The 14,944-nt window shown below is 45.3% G+C and overlaps 1 protein-coding gene across 5 annotated transcripts in view; it reads left to right on the plus strand.

The window, feature by feature from the left end:
- GDPD5 (glycerophosphodiester phosphodiesterase domain containing 5) overlaps positions 1–14,944 on the plus strand; it is a 157,954-nt gene that overhangs the window by 103,885 nt on the left and 39,125 nt on the right. For all 5 annotated transcript variants that reach the window (XM_085216660.1, XM_085216657.1, XM_010706274.4 and 2 more), the window contains exon 3: positions 10,820–10,923. In XM_085216660.1, coding sequence (XP_085072786.1) covers positions 10,820–10,923 — 104 coding nt within the window. The remainder of the gene's footprint in view (positions 1–10,819; positions 10,924–14,944) is intronic.

A 14,944-nucleotide genomic window follows, 5' to 3' on the forward strand; every position in this document is an offset into this window, starting at 1 on the left:
GCCTTCTCTAACAAGGTGTGCAGAAAGCTATTAGCCTAGTCTTTGCAATAATCAAATAAGATGTCTGAGATTTGCAGTGACTTTAGGAAGCATCTGGTGAGCTATCGAAGTCTCAGCAGCCAGAATAGCAGGACTGTTTTTTCCTCCTTACTTCGTTCTCATTGTCTATTAGATCCAGTTTCTTCCTTTTCCTTCCCATTTATGAGTCTACTGGCAGGTGTTTCTTATGCAAGACCATCACGTTAAACTAGGCGTTGTAAATTGATAGGACAAGGGGAAATGGTTTTAAACTAAAAGAGGGGAGATTTAGACTGGATATAAGGAAAAAAAAAGATATTTTGCAGTAAGAGTAGTGGGGCATTGGCACAGGTTGCCCAGAGGGGTAGTGGCATCCCTTTCTTGAAGACACCCAAGGTCAGGGGATGGGGCTCTGAGCAATGATGGAGTTGTGGGTGTCTCTGTTCATTGCAGGGAGTGGGACCAGATGGCCTTTAGAGCTCCCTTCCAACTCAAGTGATTCTATGATTCTATAAGAAATTAGCTTTGCAGTGCCTATGAAGCAGCCAAACTGGCTCAAATCATTTACATTGACAGATATATCCTCCTGATTACTCCTTCTTCTGCCCCGAGACAGCTGTAGGAAATGGAAAAATGGCACATACCTTGAGATTTGATGTACTAAGCAAAACAGGAGAGAAGGAGGATAAGGATGAAGAATAAAGCAAGAGATGGAGAATGTGTTCAAGTGTAGTTTTGCACCCAGTGTTTGTGGTCTTGGTAGTTAGGTGAGGAGATAATGAAGCCTTTGGATGTGTTACAGAGTGCTATGAGAGCTGACTGATGCTCTTGTCTGGTTTCTCTTGGGTTTGTGAGTCCCACATCCAACAAAAAGATGAAAGCCTGTCCCCTCTGTGGCCTCTTTAGAGTTGAAGGAATTGAATTCCAGGCGCCTTGATTCTATGTCTGTAAGGTCTGGTGGATCAACATCCACGAGTCAGGTATTGATCTAGTCACACAGATACTTCAAGTCCTTGGAGTACAAGCTACATTGCCTTCATTATATCCATCTGCATCACGAGGTTCAGCTACTGGATGGACTTTTGGCAGTGAAAGCTGATTGTAACCCAGGCTGCAACAGGGCCAGTGCAGCCAGCACTGGGTCTGCTTGGGGGCTCCCCAAAACAAATGGAGCTGCCAACCTGAGTTTGATCTTTGATGCTGAAGGCAGAGATAACACGCTCAGCATTGGCAGGGTGGAAAACTGTTCACATCTGTAGTACAGGGCTCTGTTGTAAGGATTGTGTGTTCATATACTGCGAGTTATTCATGATATTGTAACTTCACTGCCGGAGCTGAAGCATCGCACACACTGACAAAATACTTCTGCTGATATTTGCTCTTACAAGAATATCCTCAGTTCTTGGTTCTAATGGGTGCAGCTGGGAGATGCAGTCATATTTCATCTTCAGAGATGATTTAATAATCTGCTTGAAGAAGGTTTTCTTTTGTTAGCCCAAAGAAATTCCAGTTGGTAAGCCGGAAATGAAGAATCATGCCTTTAATTTTTCTTTTGTATTTAATGGATAAATGTTTGCTTGCCTCCTTTCTATTCTTAGCTAATACTGATAAATGTCTGCAGGAAATTGATTCTTGAAAATGTCAGAAAACAGTGTAGTGAAGACTCAGTAGTAAACTCTTCATTGTATCTGGGAGTGAATTTAAATGACCTGAAGACACACTTGAGTAATGGTGGTGCTCCAATTTGAGGTCAACTCTTATATTTACTCTTAAGGTAAAGAGCAATTACTTATGACTGTATAGCCTTGATCCTTCATCCAAACCCGTGCATCAAGGCATGTGCAGCCCTTGGCCAGTGGATATATAGGGACATCAGTAAGGTGTGCACTGCTGGAAGATAAAAGGCCTTTCTGGTCGTTTACAAGTTTGAGGACCTGGTTTTCTTGGATGTCTGTGAATACTATTCAAAGCCTCCAGAGGAAAAATGAATAATGCCTTGTGGTTGCATGGTGCTGGGGTTTGCATAGCTTGCTTCTTCTGAAAGCCTGCCACTTAAACTTTAGATGTTCTCCTTTGCAGTGAAGGCCTGAATTTAAAAATAACAGTTGGAAAATTGGAGTTGATGGATAACATAGGGGCTGGGAAGAGTGGAGGGGAAGAAGACCTCACAGCAGCCCAAAGAAAGTCAGTGGGCATCAATCTGTGTGGAGTTATGCAGGCACTAATGTAACTTTTCAAGTCTCTGCATGTTCCAGTGTTTTTTCGTAATGTGTTTTTGTCAATGCTGGGAAACCCCAGTTGCTCCTGGGCAGTGTCATTAAAATAACAAGCAGATCTGATCAGAGTGCATTAAATCAATCAAGAAGTCTAAAATAGCTGTTGGCTAGAGATCCTAGTGCTGGCAGATCAGAACGGATGTAGGATGATTTTCTGTGGTTGTGGATGTGACCTACAAAGGGTAGAAAACTAAAGCTGACCAAACGTTGATCAAGGGTTGACTCTGCACGCAGATAATGAGGCTAAGATCTGTTCCTGTCCCTCACCCCTACCCTCAGCATATACCCTCCAGACTTCCATTTTTCCTCCATTAACTTTTCCATATCACCCAGTCTGCAGATGGATTGTTCCTGCAGCATGGCTGGACAGGTAGAATTCAAGAAAAATGTGCAGGTTGGTTTCTTCATGTGTGTTCAGATCCATCTGCTGTTCTCCCATGGTGGTTGTGGATGCCCCATCCCTGCAGGCATTCAAGGCCAGGCTGGATGTGGCTCAGGGCAGCCTGGGCTGCTGGTTGGTGACCTGCACACAGCAGGGGTTTGGAACTGGGTGAGCGCTGTGCTCCTTTGCAACCCAGGACATTCTATCACTCTATAATTCACTTGTGCACATCCTAACTAACGCACTGCCAGATCTGGGGACAATTCAGGACTTGGAATGGGTGGGATCTGTCATGAGGGCAGAAAGTGAGTTCCCAGAGGCACTGTGACTTGAACAAGAGCCTTCTACATGTTGGATGATTGGCGTTTCTCGGAGGCCATCAGTCCCTCCAGTCGCTCCTTTGTTTCCCACTGGGAAGCACAAGCTGTGCTGGTAGATGCTCCAGGTCCTGGCTCAGATGGTGGCATTTTTGCTGGAGAGAGCAGGCAGAGCTGAGGCTGATCAGCACCCCTTGTGCTCAAAGTTACCACGTAAATTCCCTACAGTCATAGGGTCTGGAGGTGAAATATATTTCTGCTCTGCAGGAGAGACCTGTAGGCTGGATGATGGGGGAGGTATTGCTGTCTAGCTGAAGGTGGGGTGGAAGTAGGAGGGTGCTTTAAACACCCAACAAAGAGGGCTAGCTTCCTCCAGAGCAAATTTAGAGCATTTAATTGAAACTCTTGCTTGGGGAAAACCTCTGGTTGACTGTACATGGAGACAGCTATAACCTCACATAGGCGTAAATAGTAATTTTTGTCTGGGGTAGGTACATGTAAATACACTCACTGCTTTTTCTATGCGGTCTGAATTCCTTCCACATTTTTCAGTGGCTGGTTGTATTTGTTAGAAATAAGCTAAATGTTGTCTGGTCACTGGAACCCCCAACTGGAGCGCAGATACTATCAGCACATGAAATAGCAGAAACAATTTTCTGCTCTGAGGGTTTTTTTGGTGCAGGTTCCTGTGCACTCTGTTTATTATAGCTTAATACTCACATGGAGAGGTGAGGGATATTTTTTATGGCTCTGGATTGCACTGAATTTTCAAAACACAGCACCACAGAGCGCTCGGTTTTTGGATTCAGAAAGCCAACTATTTTAAGGAGGAGGTAGAAAAACACGTGTTTAACAGGAGGAAGGTGATCTCTGAACAGCTCTGGCAGAATAACCCTCGGTTCTGCTCGAAGGAGCAGTGAGACAAGGAAGGCGCCAGCTCTGCCAATAGCATTTAATGATGAGTGATTTCCCGGTGCAGCGTGAAATCTAAATTAACAGCAGAGAGGAATGTAGAATTGAAAGGAAACTCAATTTATCCACTTTCCTGAAATAATGAATCTAGCAATAAAAGATGTTGGTTCAGAGCCAGGGCACAGGGAGGCCAGTGGTAGCTTTTCTATTGATTTCCGCGGGTTTGTCTAATCCTTTTGCTGCCCTTCAGCCTCCTGCCTCTTTAGTTGGTAGTGGATGCTCCCCATCATCCTCCCTTTGCTTTCTAGCAAGGGCTGGGCCCCCTCGTAGCAATCTATGACAAAGGGCTTTTCTTGCTCTGTTAAGGTGTTTGGCTTTGCTTTGTAAATGTTAGTGATGATCTTCCTTCATTCAAGGCCCTCCAGAGTAAAGGTGCTGTTGAGAATCAATAGCTACTTTGTTTTTCTTGCTTTCACATTTTGTTGTTTGAGCCCTGCTTTGAGGAACTGTCTTTTTGCTTTATTGAGTTTTATTGGAAGACCAGAGCACCTGCAGAGCCGACTCACTTCTGCTGGAATGCAGAAGTTATTCAGGACAAGGAGAAATGGTTTGAAGTTGAAGGAGGGCAGATTGAGGTTGGATGTCAGGGGGAAGTTCTTTACTCAGAGAGTGGAGAGGTGCTGGAACAGCTGCCCAGAGAGGCTGTGGATCCCCGTCCATCCCTGGAGGTGTTCAAGGCCAGGTTGGATGGGGCCCTGGGCAGCCTGGGCTGCTGTGAGATGTGGAGGTTGGTGGCCCTGCCTGTGGTGGGGGGTTGGAGCTTCGTGATCCTTGAGCTCCCTTCCAAGCCATTCTATGATTCTGTGATTCTTGCCTTGCTTTCAGCCCCATTTGACAAAGCTAAGGGTTTTCATGGCGTCTGGTAATGCACTTGGTGCAACCATTGGACTCAACAACGTGTGGTTTTGTGGCTGATCTTTTCCTCTGATTGGTCTCAGCGGTGCCTTGGTGTAAAGTTGTTAGCGTTTTTCTGGCTCAAAGCCTTTTAGAGAAAACACATTTTAATCAGGGAAAAAAAAGAAAAAAGAATCTTTTTTGTTGTGCATTGTCGCTTCCAGGCACTCACAACCTCACCCCTACATCATGGGGCAAAGTCCCAGAGCCATCACAGCAATGACATCCAGCTGCCTTCCCCAGAAGGCGTCTAGGGGCATGCGTGCAAATGGAAGGGACCCAACTTCACCCACGCTGACCGACAGAGCGCTGTTTGCTATGAGCTGTTCGTTGGAGGAATGGAGCCCTTAATCCATCTGGCACCAGCGTTTCCTCTCACCTGCTCCCAGTTCAAAGCCTGCTTCTCTCATTCCGGTCCATTTTGAAACCATGCTGATCCTGTTTGCCAGAGAGGAAGCTGGAGGCGGTGGGTTTGCTGTTGCAGTTCTGTCCTGATGCCAGGGGGTGTGGGCACATCTCAAGGACATGAAGTCATGCTGCTTGCATGGGATGGAGCTGACAAGAGGTTTCTGGCAATTGCTGTGGGCTCAGTGTTGGCTGCAGGGACTCCAAATACTTCAGTGAAGCAAAGTGTTTATGCTCGACTTCATCCATAAGCTGCCAGTAAATCAGCTGGCTGCAGGCTGGGCTTCTGTTGGCTTTGGCAGAACAGACCTTATGTCAGCAGCGTACTGACCCTTCTGAAAATGCAGTGTCTTCTTGCAGCTGAATGCAAAGGAAGGGGCATGGGAAGCAGCTTAGCTTTGTTTGAGCATTGCACAGCATTTTGGTCAGTTTCAGGAATGCATTGGGAGTCAATATACAGATTAATGCAGTCTCACAACATGTTATTTTGCTCTGTGTCCCAGACAGGGATGTAATTAGAGGTCTTTTCCAACCTTGGTGATTCTATGATTCCACGATGATCCACTTTCAGATCGATTCAGTTTAACAAAAAAAAATATGTTTTTATGCTCAAAGAAGAGGGAAACATGTCAATGAACATCCCTTCTGATCACCCCGAGCAATCTGGACTTTAGGATTTTACATTTTCCTCCTCTGAGTCCAAATCACACCCTGCTCAGATCACGATGTTGTGCTGATCTGGGGACTGCAGTGGCCCATTTGGTGATGGAGGGGCTCGATAAGCATTCCTCAAGTCAGTTATCAAATGGACGCTGTTCTTTCATCTTGAGAAAAGCAGAAGATGTTCATCCCATAATTCTTCAGAGAATAGCTGTGCAAGGCAAATGGGCATCAGCTGTGCACATGGCTAATTTTGGCAAAGGATTTATTTCTGGCTGTAGCCAAGACATATCCTCTAAAGGAATTATGTTAATGAAAAAAAGGCAAAATAAATAGAAATAGTAAAATAGTAAATGTATTAATTTAATGAATTCATTTGATTTAAAAATGGTATCACAGTGAGGAATGGACTCAGTGATCCCCAGGGCCCCTTCCAGCTCAAGATGTTCTGTGGTTCTATGATGTCTTCCAGGATGAGTGCAATCAGACTGCAAAAATTAATGGGTTCTAACATAGCAGGCTTGAGTAAATTAAGTCATCCCCGTAGGAGGGGTAGGTGGGATTCTGTGTGCAGATGAATTCCATGTAGCCTCCTACAGATCTTGTAGGAAATAAAAATAATCTTCCTCAGCCCGTCTGCTTCCCTGCTCCACTGGTTCCGGGTGGTAAATAATGCTGCAAGCTCTGTATGTGCTGGGGTGATGCAGCAAAAGAGGCTGGGTTGCTTACCCAAAACTAATCCCCACACTGGAGAAACCACTTATGCTGCCTGATGTGATGTTCAGTGCTGTTTCCAACCATTTTGATCAAAACTCATAGCCCAGGAACAGGCGAAGTGCACAAGCCAGCTTCAAAATGATTCACAATTTGGCTAATTCCCTTTAATTTGTTTTGCTTTGCCATTACGCTCGCTCTGGAGCTTTCAAATCCAAATCTGTTGTTTCAAATGAGGCTCTCCATCCTTGGGGCTGTGGCCATGTTGCTGGGTGTGCTTGGTGAAGGATTACCCGAGGTATCTGTTGGTTTCTTTTAGCTTAACTGAGCTCATGGTACATCCAGCCTCTTTGCTGGGGGAAAGCACTGACTCTTTATGGCTTCTCTTCAATAATCAATGTTGGTGTAATTAGACTAATCCTGTTTTGTGCCATTCCACAAGACACCTTGGCCACATCAACACTAGCAAGAGGTGTGGTCCTGAGCTCCACTGCCCACAGCCCAAGCCTTTTGGTGATGAGGTCACTTAGGGCTTGCTGTGGTCTCATCCTGTGAGCCAGGTGTGTGTTTGTGGTTAAGGGGCACTGACTTCACTCCATGGAGCATCTTCTGCTTCCCCCCCTTCTGCACCATGAACCAGAGCACAGAGAACAGGATCAGAGGGTGAGCTGTTTCCCAAATGCATCCAGGTTGGGGTTAAGTTGCTGACGCAAATGTGGTTTAGGTTCTCCTGCGGGACAATCTTGAATGCTGTGTGAGATGAGTGTGGTTGAGCTCAGTGATAAACAACCAGCAAGCACGCTTATTTTATCCCAGTGAGGAGAGAGAGAAACCTAAGGGGACAGAGAGGGGAGGAAGACAGGTGTTCTACAAGAACTGCCAAAAATGTCAGTGCTGTTGTAGTCTCATGGTGCTGAAAATGTGGACTTCTTTTTTTCTCAAGCATCTTTCAACATTCTAGTGGTTCTGCTTGAACTTCTGTAAGCAAGTTGGCACTGTCTCCTCCACCTCCTTATGGCCGTGATTGAGTGATTGTGAAAACATGATCCTAAGCCCTTTATTTTTGGCAGCAGAGGTTAGAGGCTGTTGCACGTTGCATATTTCACCCTACTGTAAAGCATGTGGGAGCTTGTGAAGTAGAGACTCACAAAGCTCTTTGGATGAGGGACTGTTGGATGGAGGTTGTGCAAAAACCAGACTATATCTAATACTCTGTGCATGTAGATTGGACTTGCTCTGCTTCAGTTGCTGTCGAACCACCTCTGTGGTGCTGGGAAAATGTTCCTTGTTCTTCTGAAAGCTTCTGCATTTTAACTCATTGGAGTATTCCAACTTATGAAGAATCTGTAGGGTCTTTCACAAAATCAGCCAGGTGTGTGCATCTGGCAGAAGTACGTCGTGGGGCAAACCCAAAGTAGCACTCAGGGATCTCAACACAAGCTGTGCTACTTGTGTGTGAATGCATATATAAAAAAATCATCCATTCCGAAACGTTTTCCTTGTCTTGTTTATCAAATCCAGTGCATAAATATTGACCAAAATTATTCTATGAATTAATATTTTGGAAGTAATGTTGGTCCAAAATCAAGGATTACTTCCTAACCTTCACTCATATTTTTGTCAAAATGTGCAGTAGCTTGTAGAACAATCACACTTTTAGTAGATATTTTTCCATGACTGTAGTCTTGGCAATGTTTTTAGAGTCCTGTGATTGATTTCTCAGCACTTGAGATGCATTAAAACTCACTTGCCATGGGAAGCCTGTCTGGGTAACGGACTCAGCCACATGGGTGATAAGTACAAGGAGGTGCTAGACCAGGATGAGGAGGAAAACACAGCAGCAAACAATAGAGAAACTGAGAAAAAATAATCTACTGAAAGGGTAAGGAATTACCTCTTCCTGGAGAGCTCTGGTGGGATGGAGTGGAGATGTGAATGAGTTTTTATTTGAGTGTTTACGGAACCCAAAATTTGCATGGGTGAATTTTAATCCAAAACTTCTCAGGTTTGGTTCAGCTGTGCCACGGCAGTTGCCTATAGAGGTGGTTCATACACTACAGCCTCACTGCTGCTTTTTGGGCCAGGGAGGGTAAGTTTTAGTCACGGACACCTGGGCTGACACAAGCACTGAGGTTGCCACCAAAAGTGGGGTATTTGGTATGGAAATCCTCATTCCAATTTCTGTAATTTTCCTTTAGGAGCCCACCTATGCTTGTAAATACAGATGTGTATGTGTGGACTCTAAGCTCATGGCAGAGAGCAATTTGGCCATGTGGATTTGATTGTTCCTAGTAGCTGTGCTGTTGAAGTACCTACACTCCTCCTTCTGATCCCCTTTGTCCCATTTATTTCTGGGATGCAAAGCCTCTGGTCGGAGTTAAGCACCCTGTAGCACTGAGATTTGGAGTTGAGTACCACTGAGATTTAGGTTGGGTACCAAACTTGAGCTGAGTTGAGTTTGAACTGTAATACTGGCCAACAATGAGGGATTTCTATCAGAAAACATAGTTCATTTATTCATTTGTTTGTTCATTTATTGGCACAGGGAAAATTACATAATTTCAATCTCTTATTGCTTCCTTTGTTTGGCACTTTTTATAAACTGGAGCATACAAGGAAGAGCAGCATCAAATGCCGATATCCAGGGTGATGGGAGATGAAACAGCATGGCCACGTAAATAGTTTCAGCCTTTAAGATGGAAAGAGAAGGCAGAGAAGAACAGAGTTGCTTATGTATCACCAAAACACTGTTTTATACTGGTTAGATACTTTTGCATAATTAAAAACCCACGTGACAATTCAGTAGAGAAAAGGGCATTTTCAAAAGAGATTAATGGTATGCTCAGGACTTGGAAGGAAATCATAGCAGTAGTGTTGCTCATGGACTTCACTTCCCTTCTTGCTTGTTGTGGGAAGAGAAGATTCGTTTGAATACTTTCCATACCTAATTTATTTCAGTGTTTTGTTCTGAACAAAATGAAGCAGAAAGGTGGGTTATTTAATGCCTGTGAAGTAAAACCAGCAAGGGAAACATGGAAATGGTGTTGGTTAGGGACAGTTTTCTTGCAAAGGTTCTCTCCATGGACGTCCTTATGGCTTAGGATTTGACCCGTGCCTTTGGAGTGGGAGAACTGAAAAGCTTTTGGGGGGATTATTTTTACTGTTTTGGGAGGTGGTGGTGATTACTGCTTGAAACATTTCTCTAAACTGAACACTGATGGAAATGTCTTTCATCTGGTGTGGCTGTGGTCTCTTAAGACTGCTGTGTTATTTGCTGAAGGCTTACATATGTGGTGGTGGTGGGAATAAATACTGTGGTTGGGTGGTTTGGCTCTACAGGATCTGCAGAAGTGCCATGGGGGAAGGAGAGGAGAGGTTCATATGTGGCCGTTCTATGATTCTGTGATTCACCAACTTGCTGTGTAGAATCCTTGCCATGTGGTGGTTGCTGTTATTTACGCTGAACTGATGGCAGAGTGAGATGTTGAGTTGCATCTCTCACATTGGATGGAAAAGTTGGTTAAACAATTGCCTCATATGCCAAAAGCACCCAACCTCAACCGAACAAAAATAGAGCTCTGTGCCCAGAAAATCCCTCGTTCCACCTGCCCTGAGTGCTGTCCCAACACTACACAAGATGTACCTATGTGGTGAGTGACACTTCTGCCCAGAGCTGGTGACAGGAGTTGCCTTAAGTTTTGTCAGGGGAAGCATACATTGGTTATTAGGAACAATTCATTCTCTGAAAGGGTGTTCTGGCATTGGCACAGGCTGCCCACAGAATGGGAGGGTCATCATCCCTGGAGGTGGTCCTGAACTGTGGATATGGTCAGTGGGCTTGGTGGGAGTGGGTTGGGGTTGGGCTTGGGGATCTGGGAGTACTTTTCCAGCCTTCGTGATTCTATGATATTCCATCTACCTGCGTTTCTGATGAAATGAGTGGAAAGAGTGAGATCTGACCTGACCCAAAGCTTTCAGGGTTGTTGCATCAAGCATTTGACCCGCAAGGTTTGTAACCTAGAAGTGACCTAAGAGTTTCTTGCAGCCAGGTTCACTCTGATGTGACTAAAATCTCACCCTCAGAGATGTCTGCTTTCTCCATCCAACCTCGACAGCCTCTAGAAAAGATGTGGGACATGATGATGCAATAGTATTAATGTGATTTCTCTTCCTGTCCACAGTGGGAGCGCCTCTGGTTCCTGATCCTCACCTCATCCTTCTTCCTGACTCTGGTCTGGTTTTACTTCTGGTGGGAAGTTCACAATGACTACAATGAAATCAACTGGTGAGTAGTGTCCCATCAGCAAATCTGCCCATTGTGCACCTCTAAGAGCTGCTTCAAACCAGGTTGGATGCATTTAAGTCCTTCTGATGGACTCTTTAATGACTGTCTTTAATGACAGTCAATGGGGAGTGAGGCTGAGCGCTTCTCCTGCCTGCCTGCATTGATGGTAGTAATACATCTCCCATCTCTGTTTGTCTGCTGTGACAGAGCTTGGGGCAGGTGTGCTGCCTTGTAAACAGCTTGTGCAAACAAAGCAGAGCTGAAGTTGTCGAGAAGCCTTTTGTTTTTGTTGATTTGTTTCTGTGGTCGGCTGTTTTCAGAAGCACTGAGCAATCTGGCTGAAACTTTCCGCGAAGTCCAAATAAAAAAGCATTCAGCCTGGAGCAGAAAAGGGTGTGGGAAATTGTGCAACGTTGGAAGAAGCTGTAAACAAGCTTTCCACTGGGATGTGCTTGGCAGTTTGGGGTACTGCCAGCTCCCCCCAGTGCTGCAAGTCATCCTCCCTTCTACCATCCCAGCAGCATCCGAAAACATTTATATAGTACCTTGGGCTCTGCTTTAACCAAACTGCTTTAACAACATCTTCTTGTCAAAAATAATATTTCAACAGCGTTTTAAAACTTTTTATTTTATTTATTTCTTACATAAACTGCCTGCTTGGGAGTCTGTGTGATGGAGAGTGTTTACTGACTTAATGTTGTGAGCTGTCTCCTCCCAGCAAAGTGTGCTTTTCTTGTTCCACTCAGACTCACACTGAGAACTGAAACTCATCATTGCCACTCTTGCTGTTTAGAGCAGGAGCAAAAAGGAAATGCTTGATTCTTTCTTCATTTTTCAGGCTATTTTGCAGTTGCTCTCTCTTTCAGTTTACACCTTCAGAACAGGATGTGAATACTCCTGGTCCGCTAAAGACAAATCTGTCTTAGCCCAAAGTTGGGAAAGAGCTGTAAAATCATGCAGGAAAAAAAATAATAAAAAAAGCCCTGGGAACACTGTGAATACTCATTTGCAGCTGCAGGGATCTTTTTGTTTTTTGTTTTGTTTGCATTTTAGGAGGAAGTTTTTTCACGCAGAGGGCGGTGAGGCAGTGGAACAGGCTGCCCAAGGAGGCTGTGGATGCCCCATCCCTGCAGGCATTCAAGGCCAGGCTGGATGTGGCTCTGGGCAGCCTGGGCTGCTGGTTGGTGACCTGCACACAGCAGGGGGTTGGAGCTGGGTGAGCACTGTGCTCCTTTGCAACCCAGGCCATTCTGTGATTCTATGATTTCCTCTTTCATATCTACATTTAGTTGCATTTTACTTTAGATTTGTGCTGTGTCAAAGCTCCGTACTGTAATGAAAAGCTCCGTCTTGCTTAGTGGGTGCTGTGTTTTGTAAACCTGGCTGCATTTCCTCTGGAGAAGGGCTACAAATGTGAGTCTCTGTAGAAATGTATTTTGTTTTCTTCCTTCATTCTGGAGAAGGCTCATCTGATTCATAACTACCATGGAAACAGCACTTGATGTGCAAATAACTGCTTTAAAACGAAGTCCAGAAGGTCACTTTGAAGAAGCATCAGAGCAAAATCCTGAATGTACAGAAGCTGTGCTAAGGAAGTTGTTAGTGGTGCCATGAGCAAAGAATTCAGAGAAACCCTCTCTTTTTTTTTCTTGTTCTTCTTCTTCTTTTTGGAGTCCTTGAGCAGAACATGGACATGGGCCAGGAGGTCAATGCAGCCAAGTGCTGCTCCAGGTCTTGCGTTTCTGCTGTGTCTGTGTGAGCAGGACTGCTCATCCACCTTCCCTGGAGGCATTCAAGGCCAGGCTGGATGTGGCTCTGGGCAGCCTGGGCTGCTGGTTGGTGACCCTGCACGCAACAGGGGGTTTGGAACTGGATGAGCATTGTGGCCCTTTTCAACACAGGCCATTTTATCATTCTGTGATTCTATAGCCATTTTGTACTTTCTGTACCAGCATGAAGATTGTTAACGCAAATGCAAGCCAACATAGTAATGTTGTGGGCTTTTTTCTTCCCAGGAATCCACTGGGAAAAGTTTTAATTCAAATCAGACCTGAAGTTGCAAGAAGGGTTCTGGCATCTGACTGCCTCTCTTCTGGTATAGTGGGATCTGGGTGCTTTGGGACCGGCTCTTGGGGAATCTCTGCTTGTTTTGATGGAAACAGGGTTGGGCATATGGTGGCCATAGACAGCATTGGTGCAGGAGATGGGTGTGTGGGCCCTGCAAGCAGGTTGCCTGCTGTAGCAAGAGATGTTGGTTCCAGAACAAACTTACAAAGGCATCCAATAACAGGAATTTTTTTAAAAGCATCTTTTAATCCTTCTGGCTGCCCAGGGAAGTGGGAGGTGGCACAGAAGGAAGTGCGTACGTGCTGTGGTTTGTTATCAACTGTGCACAGAGAATTTTCAAAAGCTTTTGCAGTCAGAAATGCTGTTGGTGATACCAGCTTCCATCTGGGAGGCTGGGATGGAGAAAAGGAGATATCTTTGTTTAGGAGGATGTTGCTCCCTTGGGCCATATTTCCTCCTGCATTTCTCGACAATCTTTTAGGCTGGAGGAGGAACTTGACTGGGTCGACCTCATGTCCTGCTGTGGCTTTGCTGTAAAGTGCTTTAATGACTTTCTAGTCCACCTCCATGATTTTTTTACTGGGTATTGCTATTTAAATGCAAATTTGACATTTGAGACCCACTGGCAGTCACAGGGGACTGTCTCTTACTGTGCTGCCACTGTGAATAATGGACTGCTTCACCTGGTGCTCCTGTTCATAAAGCTCTTGTTGCACTGTGGCTCCGTGAAAGCAAAGCAGAGAGACAGGCTGCTGAGCTGAGGCTGCCCTCTGGAATAGAGAGCTGGGAAACCTGATGAGTGTGATATGTGTGAGTGATGATCTAGATACATACTTGTCCAACTCATTAGTTTTAGGCTTTTGTTGCCCTCTTTTTTATGTTTTAATAAATAAGTATATATATAAAATAAAAGTTTTGTTGTTCATAAACATTAACTATATTTTGTATATGATTCATAACGATCCCTCTTTGGTTCCTTTTGGTTAGTGGGCACAGCGGAGAGGGGTTGATGGTTGGACTAGATGATCCTAGAGGTCTTTTCCAGCCTTAATCAGTCTATGATTCTCTTCACTTAGTGCAGCCCAAGCAAGACAACAGGTTGGACACCCATGGTAGAAGAACTAGAGAAATTGGCTTGGGGATAAATGCTTTGGATATATATCTGCAGGATACAGAAAAGGGTCTGAAGGCGTCCACATCTCCCCCTGGAGAGGAGGAGGCTGATAGGGAGCTCGCCCAGGCCTGGGGGTCCCTGCAGGGAGATGGGAGAGAACAGAGCTCAGCACCAGTGCTGGTGGAGCCTGGAGACCTGAGCACAGCCTGGAGCCCAGGGGGCCTCCTAGGACCTCAGGCAGCACTTCTGTGCTGTGTGGTATTACTGGGACCAGAGTGGGGCTGGGGGCTGCTCCCTGGGGAGCTCCTGAAGCTGCCTGGATGTGGTGCTGGGCATTCTGCTCTGGGAGTCTCTGCTGGAGCTGCGTTGGCCCAGAAGGACCCAGAAATCCTTTCCAACCTTAGCTACTCTCATGTCATCTGTATCTCAGTACTATTCCAACTTTGCTTCAGTCCCTGCTCTGATCCTCCAGAGCATCAGGATGCTTCAGGTTGGATACTGGGAAAAATTTATTTTATTTTAATTCACTCCCAAATTGTGATCAGGCAGTGGAATGGGCTGCCAAGGGAGGTGGTGGAGTCACTGTCCTGGGAGTTGTTCAAGAAACGTTTAGATGTTGTACTGAGGGACATGGGTTAGTGGGGGAATATTGGTGGTAAGTGGATAGGTGGACTGGATCATCTGGGATGTCTTTCCCAACCTTGATGAGCCTATGATTGCTGCTGCTTCTTGCCAAGATCGGATCACAGAGGCATTGAACGGCCCATCTCTTACAGTTCCAAGGCAGGACTGGAACAAGGGAATTCACTACGTCAGGAAGTCCATAGGCATCCTTCAGGC

This window comes from Meleagris gallopavo, chromosome 1 (assembly GCF_905368555.1).
Source record: "Meleagris gallopavo chromosome 1, MGAL_WU_HG_1.1, whole genome shotgun sequence".
NCBI classification, from domain to species: domain Eukaryota; kingdom Metazoa; phylum Chordata; class Aves; order Galliformes; family Phasianidae; genus Meleagris; species Meleagris gallopavo.